Source organism: Salvelinus fontinalis, chromosome 40 (assembly GCF_029448725.1).
Source record: "Salvelinus fontinalis isolate EN_2023a chromosome 40, ASM2944872v1, whole genome shotgun sequence".
Taxonomy (NCBI): domain Eukaryota; kingdom Metazoa; phylum Chordata; class Actinopteri; order Salmoniformes; family Salmonidae; genus Salvelinus; species Salvelinus fontinalis.
Window position 1 is genome coordinate 15010194 of NC_074704.1, and position 17494 is coordinate 15027687.

Genomic DNA, 17494 nt, shown 5'->3' on the forward strand with positions numbered 1-17494 from the left:
TATGATCCCTTATTGATGTCGCTTGTTAAATACACTTCAATCAGTGCAGATAAAGGGGAAGGAGACAGGTTAAAGAAGGACTTTTAAGCCTTGAGACAGTTTAGACTTTGATTGTGTGTGTGCCATTCAGATGGTGAAAGGGCAAGACAAAAGATTTATGCGCCTTTGAACAGGGTATGGTAGTAGATGCCAGGCACACCAGTTTGTGTCAAGAACTGCAACACTGCTGGGTTTTTCACACTCAACAGTTTCCCGTGTGTATCAAGAATGGTCCACCACCCAAAGGACATCCAGCCAACTTGACAAAACTGTGGGAAGCATTGGAGTCAACATGGGCCAGCATCCCTTTGGAACGCTTTCGACACCTTGTGGTGTCCATGCCCCGACGAATTGAGGCTGTTCTCTTTATGTAGTCTTCACAATTTCATTAATCATATGGGTAAGTAGGCAACATGCACAGAGCAGACACAATGAAGTAGTGTAATCCATCTGGAGACGCCTTGCAGTACAACACTGACACCTAGTGGATGAGAAGTTGCACTGTCGTCCTGCCATAGATCATATAGGACTTTTATAAACAAGGACTGGGACAGTTCTGAAGCATAATAAAAACCAAACTTGAACGCTATTTAAAGTCAAATCATTTGTGCTTTTAACATCATATTTCAATGGAATTCATTTATTTAGTGAAACTTAATGTATTGCTTTGACATTTATTAAACAAAGGGATATATCTATTAGCTCTGGTCCATGGCAAGAGTGTGGGTTTCTCTACTAACCTCTACTAGTGAAGGACTGCGCCCTGGACCAGAGCTAGATATTGACTTCAAAGTGGTGATAGTGCGTTCGCTGCGTAAACACGCACAATAATAGAGGTGTCCACAGTGGAAATGTCATAATACCCATGCAACCTAGCGGTCAAACAGGGAAATGGTTACAATCGTTTTTCCACCCTTCATTTATCTCGATAGAGGATTTTAGAAACACTTAAAATAAGTGGAGGACTCCAAATATGCAGAACAAATCGAGAACTCTAAATATGAGGAACTACTCGCTAATGTCCAGTCCCTAGTTAACAAAGTCGACGAAATCGGGGCAAGAGTTGCTTTCCAAAGAGATATCCGGGATTGTAACATACTCTGTTTCACGGAAACATGGCTAGCTGGAGACATACTGTCAGAGTCAGTACAGCCAACAGGATTTTCAGTGCATCGCGCCGACAGGAACAAACATCTCTCTGGTAAGAAGAAGGGCGGGGGTGTATGTTTCATGATTAACGACTCATGGTGTAATTGTAACAACATACAGGAACTCAAGTCCTTTTGTTCACCTGACCTAGAATTCCTCACAATCAAATGCTGACCGTATTATCTCCCAAGAGACCTACCCTCGGTTATTGTCACAGCCGTGTCCCATCGCAAGCAGATACCAAGACAACCACTGGAACTTCACTGGACTTTATGCAAACCGGAAACCATATATCCTGAGGCTGCATTTATTGTAGCTGGGGATTTTAACAAAGCTGATTTGAGAACAAGGCTACCTAAATTCTATCAGCATATCGATTGCAGTACACGAGCGAGGAACATGCTCGACCATTGCTACTCTAACTTCTGCGATGCATACAAGGCCCTCCACCGCCCTCCTTTTGGCAAATCTGACCATGACTCCGTCTTGTTGCTCCCCTCCTATAGGCAGAAACTAAAACAGGATGGCAGCATTCGAGCAAAACTGAAAGCACGTACCACAACATTTAACCATGGCAAGGTGGCTGAGAATATGGTTGAATACGAACAGTGTAGTTATTCTCTCCGTAAGGCACTCAAACAGGTAAAACGTCAGTACAGAGACAAAGTGGAAATGCAATTCAACGGCTCAGAGACGAGACGTACAGTGGGGCAAAAAAGTATTTAGTCAGCCACCAATTGTGCAAGTTCTCCCACTTAAAAAGATGAGAGAGGCCTGTAATTTTCATCATAGGTACACTTCAACTATGACAGACAAAATGAGGGGAAAAAATCCCGAAAATCACATTGTAGGATTTTTTATGAATTTATTTGCAGATTATGGTGGAAAATAAGTAATTGGTCACCTACAAACAAGCAAGATTTCTGGCTCTCACAGACCTGTAACTTCTTTAAGAGGCTCCTCTGTCCTCCACTCGTTACCTGTATTAATGGCACCTGGTTGAACTTGTTATCAGTATAAAAGACACCTGTCCACAACCTCAAACAGTCACACTCCAAACTCCACTATGGCCAAGACCAAAGAGCTGTCAAAGGACACCAGAAACAAAATTGTAGACCTGCACCAGGCTGGGAAGACTGAATCTGCAATAGGTAAGCAGCTTGGTTTGAAGAAATCAACTGTGGGAGCAATTATTAGGAAATGGAAGACATACAAGACCACTGATAATCTCCCTCGATCTGGGGCTCCACGCAAGATCTCACCCCGTGGGGTCAAAAAGATCACAAGAACGGTGAGCAAAAATCTCAGAACCACACGGGGGGACCTAGTGAATGACCTGCAGAGAGCTGGGACCAAAGTAACAAAGCCTACCATCAGTAACAAACTACGCCGCCAGGGACTCAAATCCTGCAGTGCCAGACGTGTCACCCTGCTTAAGCCAGTACATGTCCAGGCCCATCTGAAGTTTGCTAGAGAGCATTTGGATGATCCAGAAGAAGATTGGGAGAATGTCATATGGTCAGATGAAACCAAAATAGAACTTTTTGGTAAAAACTCAACTCGTCGTTTTTGGAGGACAAAGAATGCTGAGTTGCATCCAAAGAACACCATACCTACTGTGAAGCATGGGGGTGGAAACATCATGCTTTGGGGCTGTTTTTCTGCAAAGGGACCAGGACGATTGATCCGTGTAAAGGAAAGAATGAATGGGGCCATGTATCGTGAGATTTTGAGTGAAAACCTCCTTCCATCAGCAAGGGCATTGAAGATGAAACGTGGCTGGGTCTTTCAGCATGACAATGATCCCAAACACACCACCCGGGCAACGAAGGAGTGGCTTCGTAAGAAGCATTTCAAGGTCCTGGAGTGGCCTAGCCAGTCTCCAGATCTCAACCCCATAGAAAATCTTTGGAGGGAGTTGAAAGTCCGTGTTGCCCAGCAACAGCCCCAAAACACCACTGCTCTAGAGGATATCTGCATGGAGGAATGGGCCAAAATACCAGCAACAGTGTGTGAAAACCTTGTGAAGACTTACAGAAAACGTTTGACCTCTGTCATTGTCAACAAAGGGTATATAACAAAGTATTGAGATAAACTTTTGTTATTGACCAAATACTTATTTTCCACCATAGTTTGCAAATAAATTCAAAAAAAATCCTACAATGTGATTTTCTGGATTTTTCTTCTCATTTTGTCTGTCATAGTTGAAGTGTACCTATGATGAAAATTACAGGCCTCTCTCATCTTTTTAAGTGGGAGAACTTGCACAATTGGTGGCTGACTAAATACTTTTTTGCCCCACTGTATGTGGCAGGGTCTACTGACATTCACGGATTACAAAAAGAAACCAGCCCCGTCGCGGACATTGACGTCTTGCTTCCAGACAAATTAAACAACTTCTTTGTGTGCTTTGAGGACAATACAGTGCCACCAACGCGGCCCGCTACCAAAGATTGTGGCCTCTCCTTCTCCATGGCCGACGTGAGTAAAACATTTAAACATGTTAACCCTCGCAAGGCTGCCGGCCCAGATGGCATCCCTAGCCGCGTCCTTAGAGCATGCGCAGACCAGCTGGCTGGTGTGTTTACGGACACATTTAATCAATCCCTATCCCAGTCTGCTGTCCCCACATGCTTCAAGATGGCCACCATTGTTCCTGTTCCCAAGAAAGCCAAGGTAACTGAACTAAATGACTATCGCCCCGTAGCACTCACTTCTGTCATCATGAAGTGCTTTGAGAGACTAGTCAAGGATCATATCACATCCACCCTACCTGTCACCCTAGACCTACTTCAATATGCTTACAGCCCCAATAGGTCCACAGACGACGCAATCACCATCACACTGCACACTGCCCTGTCCCATCTGGACAAGAGGAATACCTATGTAAGAATGCTGTTCATTGACTACAGCTCAACATTCAACACCATAGTACCCTCCAAACTCATCATTAAGCTTGAGTCCCTGGGTCTTGACCCCGCCCTGTGCAACTGGGTCCTGGACTTCCTGACTCCGCTGATTCTCAACACTGGGGCCCCACAAGGGTGCGTTCTCAACCCCCTCCTGTACTCCCTGTTCACCCATGACTGCGTGGCCATGCACGCCTCCAACTCAATCATCAAGTTTGCAGATGACACAACAGTGGTAGGCTTGATTACCAACAACGACGAGACAGCCTACAGGGAGGAGGTGAGGGCCCTTGGAGTGTGGTGTCAGGAAAAAAACCTCTCACTCAATGTCAAAAAAACAAAAGAGAGGATCTTGGACTTCAGGAAACAGCAAAGGGAGCACCCCCCGATCCACATCAACGGGACAGCAGTGGAGAAGGTGTAAAGTTTTAAGTTCCTCGGTGTACATATCACCGACAAACTGAAATGGTCCACGCACACAGACAGTGTGGTGAAGAAGGCGCAACAGCGCCTCTTCAACCTCAGGAGGCTGAAAAAATTGGCTTGTCACCAAAAACCCTCACTAACTTTTACAGGTGCACAATCGAGAGCATCCTGTCGGGCTGTATCACCGCTTGGTACGGCAACTGCATCGCCCACAACCGCAGGGCTCTCCAGAGGGTGGTGCGGTCTGCACAACACATCACGGGGCTAAACTACCTGCCCTCCAGGACACCTACACCACCAGATGTCCCAGGAAGGCAAAAAATATAATCAAGGACAATAACCACCCGAGCCACTGCCTGTTCACCCCGCTTCCATCCAGAAGGCGAGGTCAGTACAGGTGCATCAAAGCAGGGACAGAGAGATTGAAAAACAGCTTCTATCTCAAGGCCATCAGATTATTAAACAGCCATCACTAGCACAGAGAGGCGGCTGCCTACCTACAGACTTGATATCATTGGCCACTTTAATAAATGGATCACCAGTCACTTTAATAATGCCACTTTAAGAATGTTTACATATTTCGCATTACTTATCTCATATGTATATACTGTGTACTGTATCTTACACTATCTATACTATGCTATCTATTGCATCTTAGCCGCTCTGTCACTGCTCATCCATATATTTTATAGTTATATATTTTTATCCCATTCCTTTACTAGATTGTGTGTATTAGTTTTTGTTGTGGAATTGTTAGATATTACCTGTTAGATACTGCTGCACTGTCGGATCTAGAAGCATAAGCATTTCACTACACTCGCAATAACATCTGCTAACCATGTGTATGTGACCAATACAATTGGATTTGATTTGATTTGAAACACAGCCCTTATATTAAGTGTTTCTAAAATCTCCTGTGGGAAAAATGATTGGAGGAAAAACTATTTCCTTGTTTGAGCGCTAGGTTTTATGGGTATTATGACTCATACTGTGGTACTCTATGCCAATACTTATTGATTTTGAAAATAGATTGTTGAACCTAACAGTATGGATTTGACCACTCTTGCTTGCCGCTTTCTTGATAATTTGCACAACACAAAATTATTGAAATCACAGTATTTTTCCTGGCATTTGTGGATGCTCTTCTCATCTAAATAATTTGCTACCTTTTGTTAATTTAAGAATTTGTTGCTCTCCTGCGATTTAATATGTATCATCCAAATGGATGATAAAGTCATCACGGAAACCTCTCCTTCCGTAAAGGACTCCAAATATAATATCAGACACTATTTCATTAGGGGGGGGGGGGGAAATATGGACCGATCTTTATTGACTTGGTCACTAATTGGCAACATTGTCTTGCAGAAAAAGCTCTTTAGGGAGTGCATGCACCTCCAGGAACTGGGTGGAGTGCCTCCTCACATCATCATCAGACACATTAAAGTCCAGGACAGTCTTCCTGGAAGAGGGAGTCAGACTTGCCATGTAATCTGATAGATCTAAATGGTATGTGTATGTGTTAACTTGTCAGAATGGGTGTCAACACTGATGAGTTTAGAAACTGTTTGGTGACATTGAAGAGAACACATGTAATGTTTAAAGTTCATTTATAGCAACTTTCCTGCAATTCTACACATTTTGTCATAGGGAGAGGCAAACGCTTGCAGTTTTTTATGTGATAACTGATGATCAATGGGTCGGTAATTTGACCATCCTTACTACTAGTTTAGATAGCTGGCCGCTAGACTAACTTACCAATCTAAAAATAATTAGCTGACATGGAATGACTGCTGTCATGACTCTCCTGTGACGATCTGAAGGATCAGGTTACACTGGGTCCGCTCTACAGTGTGCTCTGTCTCGTAGAGGGGAAGAGCGGGAAGTCGGCTGTTTTATGGCGGTCGTAAAATACGCCGCCTCTATGCTCTGTAGTGTTTGAGATTGGAATGTAAACTATGGAACACAGAGAGACACTTGGACATCAAAAGTTTTAATAATGAAACAATATTTGTATTTTTGAGAATGAGGGAATGGTCCGTGGACAATCCTGTTCGAAGTTGTTTTGTTTTGTGACATCAGAAAGCAGTAGGACAAGATAACGGTATCTCTGGAAGTGTACATTCCTCAGTTATTAGTTTTCTACCTGAATGTTGTATAAAATGAATGAGTAAATATGAAACTATTTGTGAAAAGATGTAATGTGATGTTAGCCTTCTAAATTATTATTTTTTCTTCATATAAAGGTTTTAACCAAGTCAGTGGCCACGCCCACGTGACCAGACATCACATTAGGCGTCCTGGAACCGCCCCTTCTTCCACAGAGTATAAAACCCACCTCCGACAAAATTTACATTAAATCAGAAAACATGAAGTGGTGGCTACATGTTGAAATGGTTGGCAACTGTGCCAAAGGACAAGACCAGAGAATGTGGAGATCATTCCCACGTTAAAATGGTGAAGAAATCTACAAACGAAAGAACAATTATTCAGACTACAGCTGTTTAAATACTTTAATCTGGTAAACGCATCCAAGCTACATTTCCGAATGGTAGTCTGAATTTGCCAAGAGTGTGCAAAGCTGTCATCAAGGCAAAGGATGGCTGCTTTGGAGAATATAAAATATGAACAGTTGATGTTGAGATGTGTATGTTACTTGAACTCAGTGAAGCATTTATTTGGGCTGCAATCTGAGGTGCAGTTAACTCTAATGAATGTATCCTTTGCAGCAGAGGTAACTTTGGGTCTTCCTTTCCTATGGCGGTCCTCATGAGAGCCAGTTTCAGCATTCCAGGTGACTACCTCATGAAGCTGGTTGAGAGAATGTCAAGAGTGTGCAAAGCTGTCATCAAGACAATGTTGGCTACTTTGAAGAATCACTTTTTTGGTTACTACATGATTCCATATGTGTTATTTCATAGTTTTGATGTCTTCACTACTATTCTACAATGTAGAAAATAGTAAAAAATAAAGAAAAACTTTTGACGTGTACTGTACATGTTTTTATTTTCTAACCCGCAAAACCTGATCAGAACCCGGACAATGTCGCCATGGAGAAAGAGCTGTTCTCTGAGCCCATGCCAGAGTCATTGACCACAGCCTATTGTCTGCAGTTTGGCCCCAGTGTAAAATTCATGAGTATCTACAAGAGGGCGTTTGGCCAAGACCACCAAGTGGCCAAGCACAAGCTCCACTGGAGGTTAACAAAGCTCTTTGTGGACTTTGATGCCACCTATAACATTGAAAACATGAATGCCCTCAACGGCTGCATGGAGGTATATTTGAACCTTGACCCGGAGGTGAAGCTTTTGCAGGAGGAAGATCTTCAAGAGGTGGAGCCTCTGGGGAAGGAGTCTCTCTAGATGAAGGCTCTGGAGGTGGAGAAGGAGGTGGTGGAGTAGGTAGTTGAGGGGGAGGTGGAGAAGGAGGTGGTGGAGAAGGTAGTTGATGTGGAGGAGGTTGAGAAGTAGGTGGAGAAGGATGTGGAGGTGGAGAAGGAGGTGAAGAAGGATGTGGAGGAGATTAAGAAGTAGGTGGAGGTGGAGAAGGATGTGGAGGAGGTTGAGAAGTAGGTGGAGAAGGAGGTGGAGGTTGAGAAAGGTTGAGAAAGAGGTGGAGGTGGATAAGCAGGTGGAGGAGGTTGAGAAGGAGGTGAAGAAGGAGGTGGAAGTTGAGAAAGGTTGAGAAAGAGGTGGAGGTGGAGAAGCAGGTGGAGAGGGATGTGGAGGAGTTTGAGAAGTAGGTGGAGGTGGAGAAGGATGTGGAGGAGTTTGAGAAGTAGGTGGAGAAGGACGTGGAGGTGGAGAAGGGGGTGAAGAAGGATGTGAAGGAGATTAAGAAGTAGGTGGAGGTGGAGAAGGATGTGGAGGAGGTTGAGAAGTAGGTGGAGAAGGAGGTGTGGGTTGAGAAAGGTTGGGAAAGAGGTGGCGGTGGAGAAACAGGTGGAGGAGTTTAAGAAGCAGGTGGAGAAGGAGGTGGAGGATGAGAAAGGTTGAGAAAGAGGTGGAGGTGGAGAAGCAGGTGGAGAAGGATGTGGAGGAGTTTGAGAAGTAGGTGGAGGTGGAGAAGGATATGGAGGAGTTTGAGAAGTAGGTGGAGAAGGACGTGGAGGTGGAGAAGCAGGTGGAGAAGGATTTGGAGGAGGTGGAGAAGGACGTGGAGGTGGGAAAGGGTGTGGAGGAGGTTGAGAAGGAGGTGGAGGTGGAGAAGGATGTGGAGGAGGTTGAGAAGGACGTGGAGGTGGGAAAGGGTGTGGAGGAGGTTGAGAAGGAGGTGGAGAAGGAGGTGGAGGTTGAGAAAGGTTGAAAAAGAGGTGGAGGTGGAGAAGCAGGTGGAGAATGATGTGGAGGAGTTTGAGAAGTAGGTGGAGGTGGAGAAGCATGTGGAGGAGGTTGAGAAGGATGTGGAGGTGGAGAAGGAGGTGGAGAGGGATGTGGAGGAGGTTGAGAAGGAGGTGGAGAAGGAGGAGGAGGTTGAGAAAGGTTGAGAAAGAGGTGGAGATGGAGAAGCAGGTGGAGAAGGATGTGTAGGAGTTTGAGAAGTAGGTGGAGGAGTATGTGGAGGAGTTTGAGAAGTAGGTGGAGAAGGACGTGGAGGTGGAGAAGGAGGTGGAGAAGGATGTGGAGGAGGTTGAGAAGGAGATGGAGAAGGAGGTGGAGGAGTTTGAGAAGTAGGTGGAGGTGGAGAAGGATGTGGATGAGATTGAGAAGCAGGTGGAGAAGGATGTGGAGGTTGAGAAAGGTTGAGAAAGAGGTGGAGGTGGAGAAGCAGGTGGAGAAGGATGTGGAGGACGTTGAGAAGCAGGTGGAGAAGGAGGTGGAGGTTGAGAAAGAGGTGGAGGTGGAGAAGCAGGTGGAGAAGGATGTGGAGGAGTTTGGGAAGTAGGTGGAGAAGGACGTGGAGGTTGAGAAGCAGGTGGTGAAGAAATAAGAAATAAGAACCACCTAGCTACAATTCTTAAAATATTGAATCCAAAAGAAAATGATATTGCTGAGTGATTATCATCATTATCATGGTGTGTTCATAATATATATGTGTTGTTTAGTTCTTTTTAACACTGATCTTGTCTGTCTGTCTGTCTGTCTGTCTGTCTGTCTGTCTGTCTGTCTGTCTGCCTGCCTGTCTGTCTGTCTGTCTGTCTGTCTGTCTGTCTGTCTGTCTGTCTGTCTGTCTGTCCACCCGAAGACGAAGAAGAAAACAAAGTGCATTAGGTTTTTCAGGGGAGTTTGGACATTTCGGACCAGCTTTTCCAACCTTCCCAAGGATAACTGAGCCCCACCTGAGCTGCCTGCATCTCACACACACACACAACAAAACATTAGATATATTTGCAAAAAGCAATACTTGCAATGAAAAAAAATTGAATTGCTTGGAAAATATGAACATTGTGTCCTTGACCTTTTTTACATTCATAGAATCTGATTATTATTACAATTCATGTGTACCAATACAGTACATTGAACTTTATTACACCAATGATAGCACCAATTCATTATAATGATGGTGCCATAATATAAACAGTATTTGTAAAAAGTGGCTATAGGGCATTCATAACAAACGTTAGTGTAGCTCCTTTCTAACACAAGGTTTTTCCCAAGTAATACGCCTCTGTAGACGAAAGTGAAAGATTGTAAAAAAGAGTGAGAGAGTCTTTATCTGTGTATGGAGCAGTCAGCAGAGACAGGCCGTAGTCAGCAGCACCATTATCTGTTGTCAAACAGGGGCCTCTCTTGGCCCCCGTGCACACTGATAAACACAGCCTAGCACATAATCACCTACTAGACACACAGGTCTTCTCAGAACCACATGTCCCAGAGGTGTGTGTACTGCTCAATGTGTGTGTAGCAGTTTTAGTAGTGGGGGAGGGGAGTTTGAGTTGTTTCATGAAGCTGAATGAAGAGGCGAATGTCAGTATGATATTCTGCTTGCACTGTATGCCGTAACATGTCAGAGAAACAACAACTCTAATACACTTGAAATGACATGTTCAGTTGTTTTGTGCAAAACAAAGTGCATAACATTCATTATCTAGAATTACATCTGTTTATTCTATTTCTCTTTGGAATTGTTTTGCTGGCCGTAGATTTCTGCTCAGGATCCAAAAACAGGGAGGGGTAGCGAGGGGGGAGATAGCACAACTGTTCATTCACTCTTTCTCCTGGTTAAGAGGAGAGGACTGGAGTAAGAAAAGGAGTTGGCATAGAACACACACACACACACACTTACGTCCCACCCCCAAACAGTCATCAGAAGATACATGAACGGAGAAGATTTGAAGTCACGTTCACTACTGAGAGAGAAAGAGGGGGGGGATACGGTAGACGGGTAGAATGGAGAGACGACAACTGTAAAAAGAAAGTAGGCTACTTGGCCTGTCAAATTGGATAAGAGACAGGTGTAACTGTTTTCAGGATGACTGGTTACTTACAATTTGCAGTAGTCGAACCATTGTGAGATGGTCATGTAAAAGAAAATACAAACCTCACATTATTGTCACCACTGTAACCTGTGTAAAGTTGACGTCTGACTCGAACTGATCATATGTCTGGGACACAAGCTGCTGTGCTGCCATCATTCAGCTCCTTCTCAAACTGTGTTCACTCTAATGACATTATGAAGGTACGTAATTCCACTTGTTACTTTCATTTTGGTTTCTACATTTTGCTGAAACAATAAAAAGTGTTGTCACTTGTATAACTTTGTTTTAAGAGGGTGAGTCTTGGGGCTAATAGCAGAGTGTCTAAATGCCATCAACTTTTCTTTGAACAAAATGTTTTGACTCGCAATGAAGAGGCCCTGTGAGCACAGCCTCATATCCCCAACAAAACCAACACATTTAATACAATACGTGTATTTTGATTTAAGATCTGTTCAAATATAAAATGGATTTAATTTGGAAAGTTATTACAAAACTAGGATTTAATTATAAAATTGTTATTTTAATTTGTTAGTGGATGTTGTTTGGTTATTTCCATATTTATGTGAAGTTAGTAAGAGAGACTCGATATGAACTGATGTTTTCGTACTGTCACACAAGGTGTGGAAATTTGAGGATGGCGCTCTCAGTCTGGAGTCTCAAACCAAGAGGACGTCACCTGGCAACACCAGTGACCAGCAGCCAGTTCTTCCTCACCTGGACGATGAAAGTGAAACCTCATGGGACATGGACTTCTTGTTGTCTGACTGGAGCAACCCATCACCTGAGCTGAACCCCTCTCTGGACTACAACACTCAGCGTCTTCCTCAACCGGACCAAACTGGACTCTACCATGATAGAGGAGGGGTGTTGACGGACCAAATAAGTTCAGACAGGCTTCATACGGGCAGCAGTAGCCTGATGGTTGAGCTGCTCACCCCCTTGGAGACCATTGGTTCAGGCATACCAGAACTTTACAACCAACAGGTTCGGTCATCATCATCATTATCATCATCATCGTCATTCCCCATTCAACCAAACGTGGCCCAGTATGGTTTCAACCCCGGAAGCAACCAGGAGAGACATGGCAGAGATAGAGCCACTGCTGTCCTCACTAAGGCCAAATCATGGGACTTTGGAATGGGACACTACTACCCCCAACAACACACTTCCATGGTGACGTTTCAAGATGGCAGATTCCTCCAAGCCCCTGTCTCCATGACAACCTCTATGACCTCTGAATCTCGAACCCACCACTACAGCTTCCTCCAAAACTACCCCCACCACCAGGGTCTGTACCGCAACCAGAGAGACTACAACCTCCACGGCCACCACCACCAACAAGCCTCCTCCAACCACTTCCCCTACTCCCAACACCAGCAGCCCCACCTAGCTATCTCCTCCTCAGGGGTTCCCCCTGGAGGCTTGGAGGGGAAGAACGGCCGCAGGACAGTGGTGAAGAAGAGAGCTGCTACACACAGCTGTGAATACTCAGGTTGTAGTAAGACCTATACCAAGAGCTCCCACCTCAAGGCTCACCTCCGCACACACACAGGTAAGAAGACATACATTAGAACACATTACACAGGTAAGAATACATACATTAGAATACATTACACAGGTAAGAATACAGCGATTAGAAAACATTACACAGGGAAGAATTCAGAGAATAGAGTACATTACACAGATAAGAATACATAAATTAGAATACATTACACAGGTAAGAATATATAAATTACAATACATTACACAGGTAAGAATATATAAATTAGAATACATTACACAGGTAAGAATACAGCGATTAGAAAACATTACACAGGGAAGAATTCAGAGATTAGAGTACATTACACAGATAAGAATACATAAATTAGAATACATTACACAGGTAAGAATATATAAATTAGAATACATTACACAGGTAAGAATACATACATTAGAATACATTACACAGGTAAGAATATATAAATTAGAATACATTACACAGGTAAGAATACAGCGATTAGAAAACATTACACAGATAAGAATACAGACATTAGAATACATTACACAGGTAAGAATACAGAGATTAGAATACATTACACAGATAAGAATACATGAATGAAAATACATTACACAGGTAAGAATACAGAGATTAGAATACATTACACAGGTAAGAATACATAACTGAAAATACATTACACAGGTAAGAATACAGAGATTAGAATACATTACACAGGTAAGAATACATACATGAAAATACATTACACAGGTAAGAATACAGAGATTAGAATACATTACACAGGTAAGAATACATGAATGAAAATACATTACACAGGAAAGAATACAGAGATTAGAATACATTACACAGGTAAGAATACAGAGATTAGAATACATTACACAGGTGAGATTAAAACACATTACACAGGTAAAAATACAGAGAATAGAATACATTACACAGATAAGAATACATAAATGAAAATACATTACACAGGTAAGAATATAGAGATTAGAATACATTACACAGGTAAGAATACAGAGATTAGAATACATTACACAGGTAAGAATACATACATTAGAATACATTACACAGGTGAGATTAAAACACATTACACAGGTAAAATATAGAGATTAGAATACATTACACAGGTAAGAATACATAACTGAAAATACATTACACAGGTAAGAATACAGAGATTAGAATACATTACACAGATAAGAATACATTAATGAAAATGCATTACACAGGTAAGAATACAGAGATTAGAATACATTACACAGGTAAGAATACAGAGATTAGAATACATTACACAGGTAAGAATACATACATTAGAATACATTACACAGGTGAGATTAAAACACATTACACAGGTAAAATATAGAGATTATAATACATTACACAGGTAAGAATACATAAATGAAAATACATTACACAGGTAAGAATACAGAGATTAGAATACATTACACAGGTAAGAAAACAGAGATTAGAATACATTACACAGATAAGAATACATGAATGAAAATACATTACACAGGTAAGAATACAGAGATTAGAATACATTACACACGTGAGATTAGAACACATTACACAGGTAAAAATACAGAGATTAGAATACATTACACAGGTAAGAATACATAAATGAAAATCCATTACACAGGTAAGAATACAGAGATTAGAATACATTACACAGGTAAGAATACACAGATTAGAATACATTACACACGTGAGATTAGAACACATTACACAGGTAAAAATACAGAGATTAGAATACATTACACAGGTAAGAATACAGAGATTAGAATACATTACACACGTGAGATTAGAACACATTACACAGGTAAAAATACAGAGATTAGAATACATTACACAGGTAAGAATACAGAGATTAGAATACATTACACAGTTAAAAATACAGAGATTAGAATACATTACACAGGTAAGAATACAGAGATTAGAATACATTACACAGGTAAGAATACAGAGATTAGAATAAATTACACAGGTAAGAATACAGAGATTAGAATACATTACACAGGTAAGAATACAGAGATTAGAATAAATTACACAGGTAAGAATACAGAGATTAGAATACATTACACAGGTAAGAATACAGAGATTAGAATAAATTACACAGGTAAGAATACAGAGATTAGAATACATTACACACGTGAGATTAGAACACATTACACAGGTAAGAATACAGAGATTAGAATACATTACACAGGTAAGAATACAGAGATTAGAATACATTACACAGGTAAGAATACAGAGATTAGAATAAATTACACAGGTAAGAATACATAAATGAAAATACATTACACAGGTAAGAATAGAGATATTAGAATACATTACACAGGTAAGAATACAGAGATTAGAACACATTACACAGGTAAGAATACAGAGATTAGAATACATTACACAGGTAAGAATACAGAGATTAGAATACATTACACAGGTAAGAATACAGAGATTAGAATAAATTACACAGGTAAGAATACAGAGATTAGAATACATTACACAGGTAAGAATACAGAGATTAGAATAAATTACACAGGTAAGAATACAGAGATTAGAATACATTACACAGGTAAGAATACAGAGATTAGAATAAATTACACAGGTAAGAATACAGAGATTAGAATACATTACACACGTGAGATTAGAACACATTACACAGGTAAGAATACAGAGATTAGAATACATTACACAGGTAAGAATACAGAGATTAGAATACATTACACACGTGAGATTAGAACACATTACACAGGTAAGAATACAGAGATTAGAATAAATTACACAGGTAAGAATACATAAATGAAAATACATTACACAGGTAAGAATATAGAGATTAGAATAAATTACACAGGTAAGAATATAGAGATTAGAATACATTACACAGGTAAGAATATAGAGATTAGAATAAATGACACAGGTAAGAATACAGAGATTAGAATACATTTCCCAGGTAAGAATACAGAGATTAGGATAAATTACACAGGTAAGAATATAGAGATTAGAATACATTACACAGTTAAGAATACAGAGATTAGAATAAATTACACAGGTAAGAATACAGAGATTAGAATACATTACACAGTTAAGAATACAGAGATTAGAATAAATTACACAGGTAAGAAAACAGAGATTAGAATACATTACACAGGTAAGAATACAGAGATTAGAATAAATTACACAGGTAAGAAAACAGAGATTAGAATACATTACACAGTTAAGAATACAGAGATTAGAATACATGACACAGATAAAAATACAGAGATTATAATACATGACACAGATATTGGGGCATTAATGCATATTCTAGGGATTAGAATACATTACACAGTTAAGAATACAGAGATTAGAATACATTACACAGGTAAGAATACAGAGATTAGAATACATTACACAGTTAAGAATACAGAGATTAGAATAAATTACACAGGTAAGAAAACAGAGATTAGAATACATTACACAGGTAAGAATACAGAGATTAGAATACATTACACAGTTAAGAATACAGAGATGAGAATACATGACACAGATTTTGAGGCATTAATGCATATTCTAGGGATTAGAATACATTACGGCTAATAGGCAGAACTGCATGATGGACAACTTCATATGGATGAATAATGATTCTTGGCTTTTAGTAGTAATGGCTATTGAATAGAAAAAGTCTAAACCATCCTTGGGACGTCCCAACTCTGACGTCAACCCATTGAAGTTGAAATGTAAAACAGTTAAGGAAAGGGTTAGGATTAGGTAAGGGTTAAGGTTGGGTTAGGGTTAGGGTTAGGTTAAGGATAGGGGTTAGGGTAGGGGTTAGGGTATTGGCGTCCCAAGGATATTTGATTGCATTAACCCTAATGAACAGAATACAACTTACACTATGAATTATCAACACATTTTATCAACAAATGCAGAGGGACTACAATTGCTACGGAGTGTTTAAAACAAGTCACTTCTGAGCCAACTGATTCTGACACTGGTTGCTTTTGTGTGCTATTAATTCCATAGGGGAGAAGCCATACCACTGTACGTGGGAGGGCTGTGGGTGGAAGTTTGCCCGTTCGGACGAGTTGACCCGTCACTACCGTAAACACACGGGTCAGAAACCCTACGCATGTCTGCAGTGTCAGAGAGCCTTCTCCCGCTCAGACCACCTGGCCCTGCACATGAAGAGACACACATGATGAGAGGAGTGGAGGATGGGTATGACTGGGGCTGTGTGAGATCATGCACACTAATATGTGTGTACCTGTATACACACACTCTCCACTGTCATTCTGGTTCTCTCTCTCTCTCTCTCTCTCTCTCTCTCTCTCTCTCTCTCTCTCTCTCTCTCTCTCTCTCTCTCTCTCTCTCTCTCTCTCTCTCTCTCTCTCTCTCTCTCTCTCTCTCTCTCTCTCTCTCTCTCTCTCTCTGATTGTCTCCTTTCTCTATCTCTCTTTCTCTCTCTCGCACACTAATCTAATCAACACACGCGGTGCACACGCAACTACTAGGCAGAGTAGTGTTATCATGGATGAAGAGCAGACGTGACTACTCAAAGATATACAGTGGACACACACACGTTGTCCACACACTATAAACAGATAAAGTAAACGAAGAGCCTTACAGTTACAGACTGACTTAACACTAAAAATAAACATATACATTTGAGTCATTTAAGAGACGCTCTAATCCAGAGTAATTTACACTCAGAGTTAGGTGGGACAACCACATATCACAGGGATAGTAAGTACTCTTTTCCTCAATAAAGTAGTTATCAGCAAAGTCAGAACTAGAAAGGCGGGGGTGGAGTCAAGAGCAAGTGTTAGTTCAGGATTTGTAGAATTTTAAATGTTTCTTTGAGGGGGGGGGGGGGGGGGGGGGGGGGGCTCGAGGTGAGGAGGGGGATTACTTAAGATACTCTTTGAAGAGGTAGGGTTTCAGATGTTTTCTGAAGATGGGCAGGACTCTGATGTCCTAGCTTCAGGGGGAAGAGGGTTCCACCATTGGGGTGCCAGGACAGAGAAGAGCTTTGACAGGGCTGAGCAGGAGCTGCCCTCCCGTAGGGGTGGGAGGGACAAGAGACCAGAG

General features: G+C 41.5%; 1 protein-coding gene across 1 annotated transcript; it reads left to right on the forward strand.

The window, feature by feature from the left end:
• The first annotated feature begins 10698 nt into the window (after window positions 1-10698).
• On the forward strand, window positions 10699-17239 carry LOC129839648 (Kruppel-like factor 1). Its single transcript, XM_055907189.1, has 3 exons — window positions 10699-11138; window positions 11557-12490; window positions 16430-17239. Exons 1-3 carry the CDS (start codon window positions 11061-11063, stop codon window positions 16603-16605), a joined length of 1188 nt encoding a protein of 395 aa, XP_055763164.1. The 5' UTR covers window positions 10699-11060; the 3' UTR covers window positions 16606-17239.
• The last annotated feature ends 255 nt before the right edge of the window (window positions 17240-17494 follow it).